The sequence below is a fragment of the Oncorhynchus nerka genome, unplaced genomic scaffold, assembly GCF_034236695.1.
Source record: "Oncorhynchus nerka isolate Pitt River unplaced genomic scaffold, Oner_Uvic_2.0 unplaced_scaffold_1081, whole genome shotgun sequence".
In the NCBI taxonomy this organism is placed as follows: Eukaryota; Metazoa; Chordata; class Actinopteri; order Salmoniformes; family Salmonidae; genus Oncorhynchus; species Oncorhynchus nerka.
In genome coordinates, this window is record NW_027040234.1 from 118,479 (window position 1) to 141,008 (window position 22,530).

Below are 22,530 nucleotides of genomic sequence, written 5' to 3' on the forward strand. Positions count from 1 at the left end.
ATGTTTTCATAATGCATTACAGACTGGTGTGACTGATTATATTATTATTGGTATTATTGATGGTATTATTAATGTTCTCTCTCTAAATGAATCACCACAACACATCCCTGCTGCTACTTGATGAGGTCACTAGGTGTTGTGTTAAGGCTGCTACAATATCATTGAGTTACACAGCTACTTTAGCTGTACTTTAGCTACAGCTTTTAAATGTTATAAAACATCATTCAACATGAGGCAGACAGATCTTACTCTTCTCCAGTGTGTCAGCAAGCTCCTTCTGGTTCATTTTCCTCAGGATGTGCAGTGTGATCTTCAGAGCCCCCTCTCTGGCACTGCTCTCCTGCTGCTCATCTTCAGCATCCACCACTTCCTTATCCTGCTTCTGACTCTCAAAGCCTTGTGGGAGTTCTGGACTAAGAATCCTCTTGAACATCTTCATCTCGTTCTTCACAAATGTCATAATTTTCTCTTCAAGCATCTGAAATAAATAAAGTAAATATGTTAAGCAAGAGAATAAATGCTTTCTCATTAACACATTAATGAATGATTGACAGATCAACTTTACTTGAGGTAAACAAAAACAAATGTACATAACAGGACCACATACACTGAATATGGAGTCCAGGTCTGTTTGATGACTCTGGGAAGACTGACCACTGAGAATCTCTGACTCTGATCTCTCCTGTTGGTTTCTGTGGACAAAACATGAGATTACATCTCCTCATCCAGGGAGTACACGTACACACACACACACACAAATACACGCACACACACACACACACACACGCACACAGGGATGGAATGTTGTGTTTGTTTAATATTGTTTTAGGACTATGAAAAATGGACAAAATGATTAGCCTATGGATTATGAAAACAACAAAAAGAAATGGGAAAATGTGAGAGGAGAAATGACTAGAGACAGTGTTGTTTAACTCACTGACCAGGACCCATGAGTTCTTCTTACCTTTGTTCAGTAGAAAAGTCTCCCTTTCTAAACCGTATAGGTTGAACCATAGACCGGTCACTCTTCATGGACACACAGCTGGGAACAGGGGATGCTGGTCTCTCCTGCTTGATTGGACTTCACCACAACAGAGACAAGCATTACATCTCTCATCTACTCTGAGCTCAGATGGGGAAACATAAGAAAAGAAAAAAAAGCTATATATCCATTTTTAGAAATGTTCGTAAATTAGCTTTTATTGTTTAAAGAAGTTAAGTTATGTTTTTTTGCTACATGAGGAGATGGCACATAGGTACCTGCTTCTATAAACCAATGAGGAGATGGCACGTGGGGACCTGCTTCTATAAACCAATGAGGAGGTGGCACGTGGGTACCTGCTTCTATAAACCAATGAGGAGATGGCACGTGGGGACCTGCTTCTATAAACCAATGAGGAGATGGCACGTGGGTACCTGCTTCTATAAACCAATGAGGAGATGGCACGTGGGGACCTGCTTCTATAAACCAATGAAGAGATGGCACGTGGATACCTGCTTCTATAAACCAATGAGGAGATGGCACGTGGGGACCTGCTTCTATAAACCAATGAGGAGATGGCACGTGGGGACCTGCTTCTATAAACCAATGAGGAGATGGCACGTGGGTACCTGCTTCTATAAACCAATGAGGAGATGAGGAGATGGCACGTGGGGACCTGCTTCTATAAACCAATGAGGAGATGGCACGTGGATACCTGCTTCTACAAACCAATGAGGAGATGCAGCGCGAACTGCGTCACAAATTGAACTGACTTCCAGACGCTCGTTGGCGCGCACAAGCAGTGTTGTAGTCAGTCTGTCAGCCCCGCTAAAAGGCTGGTGTCGTTACTCTGCCTTCTCCGGGGGCATGTTCAGGTAAATTTACTAACCGGGAGGGTTGAATGATGTAATTTAGGGCTGGAAGACGCACTCTCGAGGTTGTTTACTCACAATATCAGATATTAAGATTATTTTTTTTTATGAATGTATACTGAGGTTGAGGACTAGTGATTATTTACCCGGGGTTCAATACCTGCTAAATTGAACAGTAAACTTCGGTGTCTCAACAGTAATAATATATATATATATATATCATTCTCAGAGAAATCAGCAGTACTGCTAGGTATTACACAGTAATAATATATATCTGCCTCACTCTCAGAGAAATCAGTAGTACTGCTAGGTTTTATACAGTAATAATATATATCTGCCTCACTCTCAGAGAAATCAGTAGTACTGCCAGGTTTTACACAGTAATAATATATATCTGTCTCTGTCACGGTTTTCCTGTGGTGAAGTAGAGGAGGACCAAAACGCAGCGTGGTTATATTGACTCATGTTTAATAAAAACAGATAAACATGAACACTACAAAACAATAAACGTGGAAAACCAAAAACAGCCCTATCTGGTGCAAAACACAGACACAGGAACAATCACCCACAAACACACAGTGAATCCCAGGCTACCTAAGTATGATTCTCAATCAGAGACAACTAATGACACCTGCCTCTGATTGAGAACCATACTAGGCCGAAACATAGAAATACCTCAAAACATAGAAAAACAAAACATAGACTGCCCACCCAACTCACGCCCTGACCATACTAAATAATGACAAAACAAAGGAAATAAAGGTCAGAACGTGACAGTCTCACTCTCAGAGAAATCAGTAGTACTGCTAGGTTTTACACAGTAATAATATATATCTGCCTCACTCTCAGAGAAATCAGTAGTACTGCTAGGTTTTACACAGTAATAATATATATCTGCCCCACTCTCAGTGAAATCAGTAGTACTGCTAGGTTTTATACAGTAATAATATATATCTGCCTCACTCTCAGAGAAATCAGTAGTACTGCTAGGTTTTACACAGTAATAATATATATCTGCCTCACTCTCAGAGTAATCAGTAGTACTGCTAGGTTTTATACAGTAATAATATATATCTGCCTCACTCAGTAGTACTGCTAGGTTTTCAGAGAAATCAGTAGTACTGCTAGGTTTTATACACTCTCAGAGAAATCAGTAGTACTGCTAGGTTTTATACAGTAATAATATATATCTGCCTCACTCTCAGAGAAATCAGTAGTACTGCTAGGTTTTACACAGTAATAATATATATCTGTCCCACTCTCAGAGAAATCAGTAGTACTGCTAGGTTTTACACAGTAATAATATATATCTGCCTCACTCTCAGTGAAATCAGTAGTACTGCTAGGTTTTACACAGTAATAATATATATCTGCCTCACTCTCAGAGAAATCAGTAGTACTGCTAGGTTTTATACAGTAATAATATATATCTGCCTCACTCTCAGTGAAATCAGTAGTACTGCTAGGTTTTATACAGTAATAATATATATCTGCCTCACTCTCAGAGGAATCAGTAGTACTGCTAGGTTTTATACAGTAATAATATATATCTGCCTCACTCTCAGTGAAATCAGTAGTACTGCTAGGTTTTATACAGTAATAATATATATCTGCCTCACTCTCAGAGGAATCAGTAGTACTGGTAGGTTTTATACAGTAATAATATATATCTGCTGGTTTTACACGGTCAAATGTAACAAATAAATACATGTTTAATAAGGAACTGTATAAATGATACACTTTGAAGATGAATATATAAATATTTAAATATAATATTTCAATGCAGTAACATGAGATCTGTATGTAAAACATTTACACATTTTATTCATTTAGCAGATGTTTTTATCCAGGGTCCAGTTTCCCAAAAGGAATTCATCATTAGAATCAAGAGCATCGTTAAATCTCTGAGCTGTTTCAAAAAACCATTGTTATTAACGTTGAAAACGCTAATCTATCACCTTCCTCAGACCACTAGAACAGCTGAGTAATCTAATACCTTCCTCAGACCTCTAGAACAGCTGAGTGATCTAACACCTGCCTTAGACCACTAGAACAGCCGAGTAATCTAACACCTCCTGCCTCAGACCACTAGAACAGCTGAGTAATCTAACACCTGTCTCAGACCACTAGAACAGCTGAGTAATCTAACACCTGTCTCAGACCACTAGAACAGCTGAGTAATCTAACACCTGTCTCAGACCACTAGAACAGCTGAGTAATCTAACACCTGCCTCAGACCCCTAGAACAGCTGAGTAATCTATCACCTTCCTCAGACCTCTAGAACAGCTGAGTAATCTATCACCTGCCTCAGACCTCTAGAACAGCTGAGTAATCTAACACCTGCCTCAGACCCCTAGAACAGCTGAGTAATCTATCACCTTCCTCAGACCTCTAGAACAGCTGAGTAATCTATCACCTGCCTCAGACCTCTAGAACAGCTGAGTAATCTAACACCTGCCTCAGACCCCTAGAACAGCTGAGTAATCTATCACCTTCCTCAGACCTCTAGAACAGCTGAGTAATCTATCACCTGCCTCAGACCTCTAGAACAGCTGAGTAATCTAAGACCTGCCTCAGACCACTAGAACAGCTGAGAAATCTACCACCTGCCTCAGACCACTAGAACAGCTGTGAGTCATTAGATGCTTTTTTAGGTCTATTCAATCATATTGTTCAATATATTGAGTTCTATTTTGCTACTTGTAGGCTCTGTCTGTATTTTGTCTCAATATATTTCATGATGTGTATCCTAATATGAACACAATGATGTGCCAAATCTGTGATTTAGTGCATTTCTTGGGGGTAAGCATTAGAATAACCGCCTCAATATTTGTAGCCATAGGGGATAATAGACACTGATCCGTGGTCAGTATTGTGAAATAATTCTAACGTTAAGAACATATTTGAATGGAGAAAGCTGATCTGAGAGCAGCGCTCCCTTTCTTTCCATCCTATCAGTACTGACACAGGCTCCACCAGACTTGATACCTTGTTGTGCTGCTGATCCAGTTTGTACTGGTTTTCCTGAGGATATGAACTCTGACCTGTTCACCAGACGTGATACCTTGTAGTGCTGCTGATCCAGTTTGTACTGGTCTGCCTGAGGATATGAACTCTGACCTGTTCACCAGACGTGATACCTTGTAGTGCTGCTGATCCAGTTTCTACTGGTCTGACTGAGGATATGAACTCTGACCTGTCCACCAGACGTGATACATTGTCCTTGTACCTTGGAAATAGTAACACAAAATACAAATAATGAGACTATAAGGAGAACCAGTACTGAGTCAATGTGCAGGGTACCAGGTAGTTGAGGTAATAATGAGACTATAAGGAGTACCAGTACTGAGTCAATGTGCAGGGTACCAGGTAGTTGAGGTAATAATGAGACTATAAGGAGTACCAGTACTGAGTCAATGTGCAGGGTACCAGGTAGTTGAGGTAATAATGAGACTATAAGGAGAACCAGTACTGAGTCAATGTGCAGGGTACCAGGTAGTTGAGGTAATAATGAGACTATAAGGAGTACCAGTACTGAGTCAATGTGCAGGGTACCAGGTAGTTGAGGTAATAATGAGACTATAAGGAGTACCAGTACTGAGTCAATGTGCAGGGTACCAGGTAGTTGAGGTAATAATGAGACTATAAGGAGAACCAGTACTGAGTCAATGTGCAGGGTACCAGGTAGTTGAGGTAATAATGAGACTATAAGGAATACCAGTACTGAGTCAATGTGCAGGGTACCAGGTAGTTGAGGTAATAATGAGACTATAAGGAGTACCAGAACTGAGTCAATGTGCAGGGTACCAGGTAGTTGAGGTAATAATGAGACTATAAGGAGTACCAGTACTGAGTCAATGTGCAGGGTACCAGGTAGTTGAGGTAATAATGAGACTATGAGGAGTACCAGTACTGAGTCAATGTGCAGGGTACCAGGTAGTTGAGGTAATAATGAGGCTATAAGGATTACCAGTACTGAGTCAATATGCAGGGTACCAGGTAGTTGAGGTAATAATGAGACTATGAGGAGTACCAGTACTGAGTCAATGTGCAGGGTACCAGGTAGTTGAGGTAATAATGAGGCTATAAGGAGTACCAGTACTGAGTCAATGTGCAGGGTACCAGGTAGTTGAGGTAATAATGAGACTATAAGGAGTACCAGTACTGAGTCAATGTGCAGGGTACCAGGTAGTTGAGGTAATAATGAGACTATGAGGAGTACCAGTACTGAGTCAATGTGCAGGGTACCAGGTAGTTGAGGTAATAATGAGGCTATAAGGAGTACCAGTACTGAGTCAATGTGCAGGGTACCAGGTAGTTGAGGTAATAATGAGACTATGAGGAGTACCAGTACTGAGTCAATGTGCAGGGTACCAGGTAGTTGAGGTAATAATGAGACTATAAGGAGAACCAGTACTGAGTCAATGTGCAGGGTACCAGGTAGTTGAGGTAATAATGAGACTATAAGGAGAACCAGTACTGAGTCAATGTGCAGGGTACCAGGTAGTTGAGGTAATAATGAGACTATAAGGAGTACCAGTACTGAGTCAATGTGCAGGGTACCAGGTAGTTGAGGTAATAATGAGACTATAAGGAGAACCAGTACTGAGTCAATGTGCAGGGTACCAGGTAGTTGAGGTAATAATGAGACTATAAGGAGAACCAGTACTGAGTCAATGTGCAGGGTACCAGGTAGTTGAGGTAATAATGAGACTATAAGGAGTACCAGTACTGAGTCAATGTGCAGGGTACCAGGTAGTTGAGGTAATAATGAGACTATAAGGAGAACCAGTACTGAGTCAATGTGCAGGGTACCAGGTAGTTGAGGTAATAATGAGACTATAAGGAGTACCAGTACTGAGTCAATGTGCAGGGTACCAGGTAGTTGAGGTAATAATGAGACTATAAGGAGAACCAGTACTGAGTCAATGTGCAGGGTACCAGGTAGTTGAGGTAATAATGAGACTATAAGGAGAACCAGTACTGAGTCAATGTGCAGGGTACCAGGTAGTTGAGGTAATAATGAGACTATAAGGAGTACCAGTACTGAGTCAATGTGCAGGGTACCAGGTAGTTGAGGTAATAATGAGACTATAAGGAGAACCAGTACTGAGTCAATGTGCAGGGTACCAGGTAGTTGAGGTAATAATGAGACTATAAGGAGTACCAGTACTGAGTCAATGTGCAGGGTACCAGGTAGTTGAGGTAATAATGAGACTATAAGGAGAACCAGTACTGAGTCAATGTGCAGGGTACCAGGTAGTTGAGGTAATAATGAGACTATAAGAAGTACCAGTACTGAGTCAATGTGCAGGGTACCAGGTAGTTGAGGTAATAATGAGACTATAAGGAGTACCAGTACTGAGTCAATGTGCAGGGTACCAGGTAGTTGAGGTAATAATGAGACTATAAGGAGTACCAGTACTGAGTCAATGTGCAGGGTACCAGGTAGTTGAGGTAATAATGAGACTATGAGGAGTACCAGTACTGAGTCAATGTGCAGGGTACCAGGTAGTTGAGGTAATAATGAGACTATGAGGAGTACCAGTACTGAGTCAATGTGCAGTGTACCAGGTAGTTGAGGTAATAATGAGACTATAAGGAGTACCAGTACTGAGTCAATGTGCAGGGTACCAGGTAGTTGAGGTAATAATGAGACTATGAGGAGTACCAGTACTGAGTCGATGTGCAGGGTACCAGGTAGTTGAGGTAATAATGAGACTATAAGGAGAACCAGTACTGAGTCAATGTGCAGGGTACCAGGTAGTTGAGGTAATAATGAGACTATAAGGAGTACCAGTACTGAGTCAATGTGCAGGGTACCAGGTAGTTGAGGTAATAATGAGACTATAAGGAGAACCAGTACTGAGTCAATGTGCAGGGTACCAGGTAGTTGAGGTAATAATGAGACTATAAGGAGTACCAGTACTGAGTCAATGTGCAGGGTACCAGGTAGTTGAGGTAATAATGAGACTATAAGGAGTACCAGTACTGAGTCAATGTGCAGGGTACCAGGTAGTTGAGGTAATAATGAGACTATAAGGAGTACCAGTACTGAGTCAATGTGCAGGGTACCAGGTAGTTGAGGTAATAATGAGACTATAAGGAGTACCAGTACTGAGTCAATGTGCAGGGTACCAGGTAGTTGAGGTAATAATGAGACTATAAGGAGTACCAGTACTGAGTCAATGTGCAGGGTACCAGGTAGTTGAGGTAATAATGAGACTATAAGGAGAACCAGTACTGAGTCAATGTGCAGGGTACCAGGTAGTTGAAGTAATAATGAGACTATAAGGAGTACCAATACTGAGTCAATATGCAGGGTACCAGGTAGTTGAGGTAATAATGAGACAAAACATGAGATTACATCTCCTCATCCAGGGAGTACACACACACACACACACACACACACACACACACACACACACACACACACACACACACACACACACACACAGGGAGGGAATGTTGTGTTTAATATTGTTTTAGGACTATGAAAATGGACAAAAGGATGAGCCTATGAATTATGAAAACAACTAAAATAGAAATGGGAAAATGGGAGAAAGAAATGACTAGAGACAGTGTTGTTTAACTCACTGACCAGGACCCATGAGTTCTTCTTACCTTTGGTCAGTAGAAAAGTCTCCCTCTCTAAACTCTTCAGGTAGACTCATAGACCAGTCACTCTTCATGGACACACAGCTGGGAACAGGGGAGGCTGGTCTCTCCTGCTTGATTGGGCTTCAACACAACAGAGACAAACATTACATCTCTCATCTACTCTGAGCTCTGATGGGGAAACATAAGAGTTTCATTCCAAAAAGCTATATATTCATATTCAGAAATGTTGGTAAATGAGCTTTTATTGTTTAAAGAAGTTATGTTTATGTTAAGTTATGTTTTTTTGCTAAATGAGATGACACGTGGGTACCTGCTTCTATAAACCAATGAGGAGATGCAGCGCGAACTGCGTCACAAATAGAACTGACTTCCAGACGTTAGTTAATGGTGCGAGCAGTGTGTCATTTTTAATAACGAAATTAATTTGGCGACGCGAGCGTTGTAGTCAGTCTGCCTTCTCCGGGGGCATGTTGAGGTAAATTTACTAACCGGGAGGGTTGAATTATGTAATTTATTAGAGGGCTGGAAGACGCACTCTCGAGGTTGTTTACTCACAATATCAGATATTAAGATGATTTTTATAATGAATGTATACTGAGGTTGAGGTTCTGACTAGTGATTATTTACCCGGGGTTCAATACCTGCTATTGAGGCGCCCTGAAAATAATATTCAAAAGTTCGGTCCTTGGACACAGAGGGTTTAAACACTACAGTCCATCTAGTGAAGAGAGGAGAACCGGACAGAGGTAGCCAGCATCCGTCAACGAGAGAGGGAGAATCCTCAACGGGATTTAACAGGTGGAACAAACAACCGGGGAGCTCCATCGGTAGAGTAGCTAGCTAACTTACCGAGCTGTACCGACTGGCTAGGATAACTAGGATGCTGCTGGTAGAGTAGCTAGCTAGCTTACCGAGCTGTACCGACTAGCTAGGATAACTAGGATGCTGCTGGTAGAGTAGCTGGCTAGATTACCGAGCTGTACCGACTGTTTCGGTATGATATGTTGGATAAATGAATAAAGACAGACACCAATGTCAGGTTCAATAGCCTTGTTAGCGCATTGTACAAATCCGTACAACTGGAGTCCGGGGAACAGTCCGGCTAGTCGATTACCTATCAACTAGACTCCGTAACATCATCCTTTTCAATAGAAAGTGCAAACATAAAGGCATAACATTTAAGTTTTTAACAGTCAGGTCATAACAATAGAAAAAGCATTACATGTTCTTTTTTACTTCAGTTGTCATCTTCCTTTTTTAATTTAGTTTTATTATTTAAGAAAAAATATATATTTTAATTAACCGAGGGCAAGTTAACTGTCCCTTGCTTACAGAGTAAGCCTGTCCGGTGGCTTGCACAGCCGACCCACCCGTGAGTAAGTATTGGCTCTGACAGGGGTAGGATAAGGGGCACGAGCTGGAGAGCTTGGTGGGGTAGAAGCCTCACCTTCAGTTGGCCCATGTCTCAATTCTGCGCCCCTTACCCTTAGGCCTGGACTGTGATCCAGCTCATCTAGGTGAGTGTATGGCGTGTCCGCTCTGCTACGCGCAGATCCACCCGATTGCGACGATAGAGGGAGCCACCAACATCCACCAGGTAAGAACGTGGTGCAACTCTCTGCAGGCACGTGCCCAGCCTCCAAAGTCCTGTGTGGTCTCCCGGCAGCGGTTTCATCCTTATCGTTTCACCCACCTCCAGCTCTGGTAGGTCTCGAGCAGTCCGGTCGTAAAAGCACTTAGCGAGCTGCTTTCTGTGACACAGTTTGTCCGTGACGCCAACCATGACGCAGGGCTCCAGTAGCTTGTTAGCTACGGGATGGTAGTCTTCAGACGTCTGGACAGAAGGCTGGGCTGCTGTCCATGTTTTCGGTGGGTGTGTTCCTCAACTGTAAGATGGCTTTCCATGGGTCGTTGCTGTCACGCAAGGCCCTGCTTAACAGGTTTTTTGCAATCTTGACAGCTGATTCTGCCTTGCCATTTGCTTTTGGGTGTCTTGGAGAGGAGGTCACGTGGTCAAACTCCCATTCTGAGGCGAAACGCTTGAACTGTGCAGTGAATTGTGGGCCATTGTCCGTGATTACCTTGTCAGGCTGACCTTGCCTTGCAAACTGCGCCTTGCAGCGCTTTATGACCGTCTCTGCAGACAAGTCAGGGAGCAGTTCAATTTCCCAAAAGTCAGAGTAGTGATCAACGATGAGAAGATAGTCCTTTTGTCTGTGGCTGAATAAGTCCATGCTTAAGATTTGCCAGGCCCTTGTGGGCAGTTCGTGTGACATCATGGTTTCCTTTTGCTGTTCATGAGCGTACTTGTTGCATGTGGTACAGTTGCTGACAAAGTCTTTAATTTCTGCTTGCATGTTTGGCCAGTATAATGTTTCACGAGCCTGGCGGTAGCATGTGTCACCTCCAACGTGACTGGAGTGTATGCGTGTAAGCATCTCTGGACGTAGTGATTTGGGAATAATGACCTTCTGACCTCTGAACAAGACACCATTTTGCACGCTGATCTCATCTCGAAAGGTCCAGTATTCTCTCACTGTGAAAGGTGTATTTACATGCTACGGGGCTCTCTGTGTTCACTGTTCGTGGTGAATTGCCCTGCCTCGATTGGTTTAGTCTGAATGTCTGCCTAGCAACAGCGTGAACAGTATCAATGTCAGAGCGTGGGGTTTCGATTTCCATTGCTCTCATTCTCATGTCAGTGACTTCAGCAGTGCGGCACATTTCGATGGCAGTTACTAATCAAATCAAATCAAATCAAATGTATTTATATAGCCCTTCGTACATCAGCTGATATCTCAAAGTGCTGTACAGAAACCCAGCCTAAAACCCCAAACAGCAAACAATGCAGGTGTAAAAGCACGGTGGCTAGGAAAAACTCCCTAGAAAGGCCAAAACCTAGGAAGAAACCTAGAGAGGAACCAGGCTATGTGGGGTGGCCAGTCCTCTTCTGGCTGTGCCGGGTAGAGATTATAACAGAACATGACCAAGATGTTCAAATGTTCATAAATGACCAGCATGGTTGAATAATAATAAGGCAGAACAGTTGAAACTGGAGCAGCAGCACAGTCAGGTGGACTGGGGACAGCAAGGAGTCATCATGTCAGGTAGTCCTGGGGCACGGTCCTAGGGCTCAGGTCCTCCGAGAGAGAGAAAGAAAGAGAGAATTAGAGAGAGCATATGTGGGGTGGCCAGTCCTCTTCTGGCTGTGCCGGGTGGAGATTATAACAGAACGTGGCCAAGATGTTCAAATGTTCATAAATGACCAGCATGGTTGAATAATAGTAAGGCAGAACAGTTGAAACTGGAGCAGCAGCATGGCCAGGTGGACTGGGGACAGCAAGGAGTCATCATGTCAGGTCGTCCTGGGACACACACACACACACACACACACACACACACACACACACACACATACACCTTAGACACACAAACACATACACTGAACACACACACACACACACTGGACACACACACCAGTTTGAGCCAGTTTATTCCTGTAAATACTAGAATAGAAAGGCAACATGTAAAGTGTTGGTCCCTTGTTTCATGAGCTGAAATAAAAGATCCCAGAAATGTTCCATATGCACAAAAAGCATATAAGTTTTACATTAGTGTGCATTTCTCCTTTACCAAGATAATCCATCCACCTGACAGGTGTTGCATATCAAGAAGCTGATTAAACAGCATGATCATTACAAAGGTGCACCTTGTGCTGGGGACAATAAAAGGCCAATCTAAAATGTGCAGTTTTGTCACAGAACACAATGCCAGATGTCTCAAGTTTTGAGGGATTGTGCAATTTGCATGCTGACTGCAGGAATGTCCAACAGAGCTGTTGCTAGAGAATTGAATGTTAATTTCCCTAAACCACCTTGAATGTTGTTTTAGAGAATTTGGCAGTACGTCCAACCGGCCTAAAAACCGCAGACCACATGTATGGCGTCATTTGCTGATGTAAATGTTGTGAAGAGTTGCCCCATGGTGGCAGTGGAGTTATGTTATGGGCATTAGCTACAGACAATGAACACAAGTGCATTTTATTTATGGCAATTTGAATGCACAGAGATACCGTGATGAGATCCCGTTGTGGTGCCATTCATCTGCTGCCATCATTTCATGTTTCAGCATGATAATGCACAGAGATACCGTGATAAGATCCCATTGTGGTGCCATTCATCTGCTGCCATCACCTCATGTTTCAGCATGATAATGCACAGAGATACCGTGATGAGATCCTGTTGTCGTGCCATTCATCTGCTGCCATCAGCTCATGTTTCAGCATGATAATGCACAGAGATACCGTGATGAGACCCTGTTGTCGTGCAATTCATCTGCTGCCATCATCTCATGTTTCAGCATGATAATACACGGCCCGATGTGGCAAGGATCTGTACACCATTTCTGGGAGCTGAAAAAAACACAGTTCTTCCATGACCTGTATACTAACCAGACATGTCACCCATTGAGCATGTTTGGGTTGCTCTGGATAGACATGTCACCTATTGAGCATGTTTGGGATGCTCTGGATAGACATGTCACCTAATTGAGCATGTTTGGGATACTCTGGATAGACATGTACGACAGCGTGTTCCAATTCCCGCCAATATCCAGAAACGTTGAACAGCCTTTGAAGAGGACTGGGACAACATTCCACAGGCCATAATCAACAGCCTGATCATCTCTAGGTGAAGGAGATGTGTTGCGCTGCATGAGGCAAATGGTGGTCACACCAGATACTGACTGGTTTTCTGATCCACACTCCTACGGTTTTATTAAGGTGTCAAACAGATGCATATCTGTATTCCCAGTCATGTGAAATCTGTAGATCAGGGCCTAATGAATTTAGTTTTTCAACTGACTGATTTCCTTATATGAACTATAACTCAGTAAGATCATTGGTGTCCATTTACTTACATTATTGTCTTGTATACAGTCTGATATATAATGGACCTTATGCTTGTTATGTCACCTCTTTTGTTCAGTGTAATAAAAAACATCAGTTGTAAATGTTTTATTTATGATATGCTTGATATGATGTTAGTAACACTCTGAAGTCATTCCATCCTTTCACTAAATGGTAGTAACACTCTGAAGTCATTCCATCCTTTCACTAAATGGTAGTAACACTAAGTCGTTCCATCCTTTCACTAAATGGTAGTAACACTAAGTCATTCCATCCTTTCACTAAATGGTAGTAACACTAAGTCATTCCATCCTTTCACTAAATGGTAGTAACACTAAGTCATTCCATCCTTTCACTAAATGGTAGTAATCTGAAGTCATTCCATCCTTTCACTAAATGGTAGTAACACAAAGTCATTCCATCCTTTCACTAAATGGTAGTAACACTAAGTCAATCCATCCTTTCACTAAATGGTAGTAACACTAAGTCATTCCATCCTTTCACTAAATGGTAGTAACACAAAGTCATTCCATCCTTTCACTAAATGGTAGTAACACTAAGTCATTCCATCCTTTCACTAAATGGTAGTAATCTGAAGTCATTCCATCCTTTCACTAAATGGTAGTAACACTAAGTCATTCCATCCTTTCACTAAATGGTAGTAACTCTGAAGTCATTCCATCCTTTCACTAAATGGTAGTAACACTAAGTCATTCCATCCTTTCACTAAATGGTGGTAACACTAAGTCATTCCATCCTTTCACTAAATGGTAGTAACAATAAATCACCTGGCATCAGTCATTAGATGCACCTGGCATCAATCATTACACGCACTTGGCATCAATCATTAGACACACCTGGCATCAATCATTACATGCACCTGGCATCAATGATTAGACACACCTGGCATCAATCATTACACGCACCTGGCATCAATCATTAGACACACCTGGCATCAATCATTAGACACACCTGGCATCAATCATTACACGCACCTGGCATCAACCATTACACGCACCTGGCATCAATCATTAGACATACCTGGCATCAATCATTACATGCACCTGGCATCAATCATTAGACACACCTGGCATCAATCATTACACGCACCTGGCATCAATCATTAGACACACCTGGCATCAATCATTACATGCACCTGGCATCAATCATTAGACGCACCTGGCATCAATCATTACGTTCCCCTGGCATCCATCATTACGCGCACCTGGCATCCATCATTACACGCACCTGGCATCCATCATTAGACGCACCTGGCATCCATCATTACATGCACCTGGCATCAATCATTACACGCACCTGGCATCAATCATTACACGCACCTGGCATCCATCATTGCACGCACCTGGCATCAATCATTACACGCACCTGGCATTCATCATTAGAAGCACCTGGCATCAATCATTAGACGCACCTGGCATCAATTTTCTCTCCAAAACTCTTGAACGTGCCGTCCTTGGCCAGCTCTCCCGCTATCTCTCTCAGAATGACCTTCTTGATCCAAATCAGTCAGGTTTCAAGACTAGTCATTCAACTGAGACTGCTCTTCTCTGTATCACGGAGGCCCTCCGCACTGCTAAAGCTAACTCTCTCTCCTCTGCTCTCATCCTTCTAGACCTATCGGCTGCCTTCGATACTGTGAACCATCAGATCCTCCTCTCCACCCTCTCCGAGTTGGGCATCTCCGGCGCGGCCCACGCTTGGATTGCGTCCTACCTGACAGGTCGCTCCTACCAGGTGGCGTGGCGAGAATCTGTCTCCTCACCACGCGCTCTCACCACTGGCGTCCCCCAGGGCTCTGTTCTAGGCCCTCTCCTATTCTCGCTATACACCAAGTCACTTGGCTCTGTCATAACCTCACATGGTCTCTCCTATCATTGCTATGCAGACGACACACAATTAATCTTCTCCTTTCCCCCTTCTGATGACCAGGTGGCGAATCGCATCTCTGCATGTCTGGCAGACATATCAGTGTGGATGACGGATCACCACCTCAAGCTGAACCTCGGCAAGACGGAGCTGCTCTTCCTCCCGGGGAAGGACTGCCCGTTCCATGATCTCGCCATCACGGTTGACAACTCCATTGTGTCCTCCTCCCAGAGCGCTAAGAACCTTGGCGTGATCCTGGACAACACCCTGTCGTTCTCAACTAACATCAAGGCGGTGGCCCGTTCTTGTAGGTTCATGCTCTACAACATCCGCAGAGTACGACCCTGCCTCACACAGGAAGCAGCGCAGGTCCTAATCCAGGCACTTGTCATCTCCCGTCTGGATTACTGCAACTCGCTGTTGGCTGGGCTGCCTGCCTGTGCCATTAAACCCCTACAACTCATCCAGAACGCCGCAGCCCGTCTGGTGTTCAACCTTCCCAAGTTCTCTCACGTCACCCCGCTCCTCCGCTCTCTCCACTGGCTTCCAGTTGAAGCTCGCATCCGCTACAAGACCATGGTGCTTGCCTACGGAGCTGTGAGGGGAACGGCACCTCAGTACCTCCAGGCTCTGATCAGGCCCTACACCCAAACAAGGGCACTGCGTTCATCCACCTCTGGCCTGCTCGCCTCCCTACCACTGAGGAAGTACAGTTCCCGCGCAGACCAGTCAAAACTGTTCGCTGCTCTGGCCCCCCAATGGTGGAACAAACTCCCTCACGACGCCAGGACAGCGGAGTCAATCACCACCTTCCGGAGACACCTGAAACCCCACCTCTTTCAGGAATACCTAGGATAGGATAAAGTAATCCTTCTCACCCCCCCCTTAAAAGATTTAGATGCACTATTGTAAAGTGGCTGTTCCACTGGATGTCTTAAGGTGAACGCACCAATTTGTAAGTCGCTCTGGATAAGAGCGTCTGCTAAATGACTTAAATGTAAATGTAAATGTAGACGCACCTGCGCTTCATCATGAGGCACACCTGGACCCCATTACCTCACTAATTGCCTCGGCTTTATTTGGCACTCCCTCCGGTTCGTTCCCCAGGCAGTATTGACTATGTTTCATGTCCGTAGGTTACTCTTGTTTCCTGTATTGGTCCATATTCCATTTATTATTAAACTCACCACTTGCTTCCTGACTCCCAGCGTCTCTACGTTACAGGGCTTACTTCATCAGAGGGCTTTCATCAACGGATCTGAAATCAGCCTTCCTCCTTGACTACTGCTATAGACTGACTGATGGTCAACATACCTAGATATCTCCCTCTGATGTGAGCAGATCTCACTCCCGGTTCTGAGGTGATGTAACTTTAGTGATATCTGATTGGAGAAGGTGTATCTATCTAACTGCACAGGACTTCTAGAGTAATGGAGAAAAAAAAATCTCTGACTTTTTGCTATTGTTACCTGCAGTAAAGGCAGTGAGATCTTTGATTCTAGGTCTGGCAGTAATCTTTGAGTGAGAATAGTGTCATTATAACACTCATTTAAATCTATATGGAGGTCTGACAGTAATCTTTGAGTGAGAATAGTGTCAGTATAACAATCATTTAAATCTATATGGAGGTCTGACAGTAATCTTTGAGTGAGAATAATGTCATTATAACAATCATTTAAATCTATATGGAGGTCTGACAGTAATCTTTGAGTGAGAATAATGTCATTATAACAATCACTTAAATCTATATGGAGGTCTGACAGTAATCTTTGAGTGAGATTAGTGTCATTATAACACTCATTTAAATCTATATGGAGGTCTGACAGTAATCTTTGAGTGAGAATAATGTCATTATAACAATCACTTAAATCTATATGTTGTGCAGCTCTCGTTTCTTCTCAGTTTTACTAGAGTTTGTAATTGTCTATCTCGTAGTACTTTCTGTTCTGTATTCCAGTTTGTCGTTGTTTATAGTTTCACTCAATGCCGGGGGTTAAGAAATAATGTATAGCGCAATGCCTTATTTTTTTCTTGCCAAACAGATTGATGTCAACTTCTACAGATCTCAGTGGGGAAATGATTTGTGTCTCTCTCATGGTTCTGACCTCTCTGCTGGAGTTACCACTCTAATGAATCAGTTCAATGGAAGTATTTTACACTCAGACTGGGACCCTATTGGTCACTTTCTTTGTCTTGTCATCAACTGTAACATCATCATCATTATTACTGTCACGTTCTGACCTCTATTTCTTTTGTTTTGCCTTTATTTAGTATGGTCAGGGCGTGAGTTGGGGTGGGCAGTCTGTTTGTTTTTCTATGATTTTGGGATTTCTATGTTTCGGCCTAGTATGGTTGTCAATCAGAGGCAGGTGCCATTAGTTGTCTCTGATTGAGAATCATACTTATGTAGCCTGGGTTTCACTGCTTGTTTGGAGGTGTTTGTTTCCGTGTCTGTGTTTTTCACCACACGGTACTGTTTCGGTTTTCGTTCGTTTCACGTTTATTGTTTTTGTATCAGTTGTGTTCATGTTGAGTATTTCTCATTAAAAGAACCATGGACACTTACCACGCCGCATATTGGTCCTCCGATCCTTCTCCCCTCTCCTCTTCAGACGAAGAGGAGAAAACTTTACAATTTCCAACATTTATTGGTTCAATTCCAAACTTGAAAATGATCAGTGACTTGAATCTTTGGAAAAGCATATTCTCCATTGGCTAACCAAGTTCCCTAATGCTTTACTTATAGTAGGCTAACCAAGTTCCCTAATGCTTTACTTATAGTAGGCTAACCAAGTTCCCTAATGCTTTACTTATAGCAGGCTAACCAAGTTCCCTAATGCTTTACTTATAGCAGGCTAACCAAGTTCCCTAATGCTTTACTTATAGTAGACTAACCAAGTTCCCTAATGCTTTACTTATAGTAGGCTAACCAAGTTCCCTAATGCTTTACTTATAGCAGGCTAACCAAGTTCCCTAATGCTTTACTTATAGTAGGCTAACCAAGTTCCCTAATGCTTTACTTATAGTAGGCTAACCAAGTTCCCTAATGCTTTACTTATAGTAGGCTAACCAAGTTCCCTAATGCTTTACTTATAGTAGGCTAACCAAGTTCCCTAAAGCTTTACTTATAGTAGGCTAACCAAGTTCCCTAATGCTTTACTTATAGTAGGCTAACCAAGTTCCCTAATGCTTTACTTATAGTAGGCTAACCAAGCTCCCTAATGCTTTACTTATAGTAGGCTAACCAAGTTCCCTAATGCTTTACTTATAGTAGGCTAACCAAGTTCCCTAATGCTTTACTTATAGTAGGCTAACCAAGTTCCCTAATGCTTTACTTATAGTAGGCTAACCAAGTTCCCTAATGCTTTACTTATAGTAGGTGGGGATTTTAATATTTCTCTGAATAATTTAATTGACAGATGGCCTCCAGGACAGTTCATTTCTATGAATATTAGTTTGGCCTCCAGGACAGGACAGTTCATTTCTATGAATATTAGTTTGGCCTCCAGGACAGGACAGTTCATTTCTATGAATATTAGTTTGGCCTCCAGGACAGGACAGTTCATTTCTATGAATATTAGTTTGGCCTCCAGGACAGAACAGTTCATTTCTATGAATATTAGTTTGGCCTCCAGGACAGGACAGTTCATTTCTATGAATATTAGTTTGGCCTCCAGGACAGTTCATTTCTATGAATATTAGTTTGGCCTCCAGGACAGTTCATTTCTATGAATATTAGTTTGGCCTCCAGGACAGTTCATTTCTATGAATATTAGTTTGGCCTCCAGGACAGTTCATTTCTATGAATATTAGTTTGGCCTCCAGGACAGTTCATTTCTATGAATATTAGTTTGGCCTCCAGGACAGTTCATTTCTATTAATATTAGTTTGAGCCAGTTGATGGAAAGGTTTGATATTGTAGATATTTGGAGAGTAAAATTTCCTAATGACGAGTCTTTCACTTGGAGTAATAAGACCCACTCCAGACAATCACCACAGATCTTTGGTTGGTGTCGAAATGTTTTGATTAACAGGCTATTTCTGTTAACATCCTGGTCACTCCCCTTTCTGACCATAGAGCTGTGTATATTGACATTACACTGTGTATCTCTGATAATGGCCCTTACTGATCATAGATCTGTTTATACTGACATTACACTGTTTATCTCTGATAATGGCCCTTACTGACCATAGAGCTGTTTATACTGACATTACACTGTTTATCTCTGATAATGGCCCTTACTGATCATAGAGCTGTTTATACTGACATTACACTGTTTATCTCTGATAATGGCCCTTACTGATCATAGAGCTGTTTATATAGACATTACACTGTTTATCTCTGATAATGGCCCTTACTGATCATAGAGCTGTTTATACTGACATTACACTGTTTATCTCTGATAATGGCCCTTACTGATCATAGAGCTGTTTATACTGACATTACACTGTTTATCTCTGATAATGGCCCTTACTGATCATAGAGCTGTTTATACTGACATTACACTGTTTATCTCTGATAATGGCCCTGGCAGAGCATCCTATTGGAAGCTTAATAGCTCTATATTAAAACATGAGTTGGTCCAGATGGAGATAAACTATGTAATTAAACACTTCAGGAACAACACTATGAATAACAATTCATACAGTAATAACTGGGAGCTTTTTAAGGTTGGAAAATATGCAAGAAAACATGAGAGTATTGTTGTCAAGACCAGGAGAACTGAAGAAGAAAGTGTCATTACAAAGATCACCTGTCTTGTTCAAAAGCCTGTTGAAAGTCTTTCAGAGGAGGATACATCTGTTCTGTTTGATCTACAACACCAGTTGGATGATATGTATAAACTGAAAGCAGACAGAACCTTAGTCAGATGTAGGTAGAAATGGAGGAGGGTGGACAAAATTAATCTAGTTTTTTTTCAGTTAAGAAAAACACCTCTAAAAATAATACAATTCAGCAATTAAATATGACTTGTCTCATCACAAATGACCCCACATTAATCTCCATCTTTAGTTGCATCTTCTACAGTATTGTGAGGTGTCCTCATCTTCTACAGTATTGTGAGGTGTCCTCATCTTCTACAGTATTGTGAGGTGTCCTCATCTTCTACAGTATTGTGAGGTGTCCTCATCTTCTACAGTATTGTGAGGTGTCCTCATCTTCTACAGTATTGTGAGGTGTCCTCATCTTCTACAGTATTGTGAGGTGTCCTCATCTTCTACAGTATTGTGAGGTGTCCTCATCTTCTACAGTATTGTGAGGTGTCCTCATCTTCTACAGTATTGTGAGGTGTCCTCATCTTCTACAGTATTGTGAGGTGTCCTCATCTTCTACAGTATTGTGAGGTGTCCTCATCTTCTACAGTATTGTGAGGTGTCCTCATCTTCTACAGTATTGTGAGGTGTCCTCATCTTCTACAGTATTGTGAGGTGTCCTCATCTTCTACAGTATTGTGAGAGTGTCCTCATCTTCTACAGTATTGGAGGTGTCCTCATCTTCTACAGTGTTGTGAGGTGTCCTCATCTTCTACAGTATTGTGAGGTGTCCTCATCTTCTACAGTGTTGTGAGGTGTCCTCATCTTCTACAGTATTGTGAGGTGTCCTCATCTTCTACAGTATTGTGAGGTGTCCTCATCTTCTACAGTGTTGTGAGGTGTCCTCATCTTCTACAGTATTGTGAGGTGTCCTCATCTTCTACAGTGTTGTGAGGTGTCCTCATCTTCTACAGTATTGTGAGGTGTCCTCATCTTCTTTGAGTATTGTGAGGTGTCCTCATCTTCTACAGTATTGTGAGGTGTCCTCATCTTCTACAGTATTTTGAGTGTCCCTTTTCATCTTCTACAGTATTGTGAGGTGTCCTCAACTTCACAGTATTGTTGGAGGTGTCCTCATCTTTTACAATATTGTGAGGTGTCCTCATCTTCTACAGTATTGTGAGGTGTCCTCATCTTCTACAGTATTGTGAGGTGTCCTCATCTTCTCCAGGTCATTATTGTGAGGTGTCCTCATCTTCTACAGTGTTGTGAGGTGTCCTCATCTTCTACAGTATTGTGAGGTGTCCTCATCTTCTACAGTGTTGTGAGGTGTCCTCATCTTCTACAGTATTGTGAGGTGTCCTCATCTTCTACAGTATTGTGAGGTGTCCTCATCTTCTACAGTATTGTGAGGTGTCCTCAACTCTTTGTTGTGATTGTCTGGGGATGTGAAATCAGTTGGTGAGGCTGACAGGGAACAGTGTGATGAAACCCTGTTATAGTTGAACACATAATTTATTCTATTGAACAACTTAAAAAGAATAAGTCTCCTGGGACTGATGGTGTATCTGACTGAGTTTTACACAACTGATTACAGAACAGTTAGTCCCTTTTCTGTTGGAGGTCTCCTGGGACTGATGGTGTATCTGCTGAGTTTTACACAACTGTTTACAGAACAGTTAGTCCCTTTTCTGTTGGAGGTCTCCTGGGACTGATGGTGTATCTGCTGAGTTTTACACAACTGTTTACAGAACAGTTAGTCCCTTTTCTGTTGGAGGTCTCCTGGGACTGATGGTGTATCTGCTGAGTTTAACACAACTGATTACAGAACAGTTAGTCCCTTTTCTGTTGGTCTTTTCTGATTACATTGTAAATAATGCTCTTCCTCCCAGTTTGACTCCAGGTCTGATTACATTGTAAATAATGCTCTCCCTCCCAGTTTGACTCCAGGTCTGATTACATTGTAAATAATGCTCTCCCTCCCAGTTTGACTCCAGGTCTGATTACATTGTAAATAATGCTCTCCCTCCCAGTTTGACTCCAGGTCTGATTACATTGTAAATAATGCTCTCCCTCCCAGTCTGACTCCAGGTCTGATTACATTGTAAATAATGCTCTCCTCCCTGCTCAACGACTACAAATATTAGCTTCTATATTTGCAAAAAGAATGAAAGCGATATTGGACGTAATTACAGAGGAGACCCAATCTGTCTTCATGAGGAATAGACATATGTTACAGACTGTGTGATGCCCTCTATCTGCAATATTCCACCTTGGGATTACCATATCTAAGGATCAACAGAAAATATGCTCATTCAATATTGTGTACTTATTATTGAAGAAAATAAATGAAAAGAACTTGAACCAATGGTTGCAGAGGGATTTATCCTGGAAAGGTTGAGTGTTGTTTTCTAAAGAAGTTGTTTCAGATCTACTTCCAGATCTACTTCCAGATCTACTTAGTTCCTGAATTAAGATTTGAGATTATGCTGCAGGATTTAGAGGT

The 22,530-nt window shown here is 42.2% G+C and overlaps 2 protein-coding genes across 2 annotated transcripts in view; one reads left to right on the forward strand and one right to left on the reverse strand.

Annotated features, from left to right (window-relative positions):
• LOC135570139 (NLR family CARD domain-containing protein 3-like) overlaps positions 1–1,076 on the reverse strand; it is a 30,857-nt gene extending 29,781 nt beyond the window's left edge. Inside the window, exons 1-3 of the mRNA XM_065016215.1 lie at positions 965–1,076; positions 608–692; positions 250–478 (exon numbers count right to left, since the gene is read on the reverse strand). Coding sequence (XP_064872287.1) covers positions 250–478; positions 608–692; positions 965–1,032 — 382 coding nt within the window. The 5' untranslated portion in view covers positions 1,033–1,076. The remainder of the gene's footprint in view (positions 1–249; positions 479–607; positions 693–964) is intronic.
• Positions 1–22,530, forward strand: part of LOC115127106 (NACHT, LRR and PYD domains-containing protein 12-like) — a gene marked incomplete at its 5' end in the record, with an annotated part of 147,515 nt that overhangs the window by 61,900 nt on the left and 63,085 nt on the right. The window lies entirely within an intron of this gene.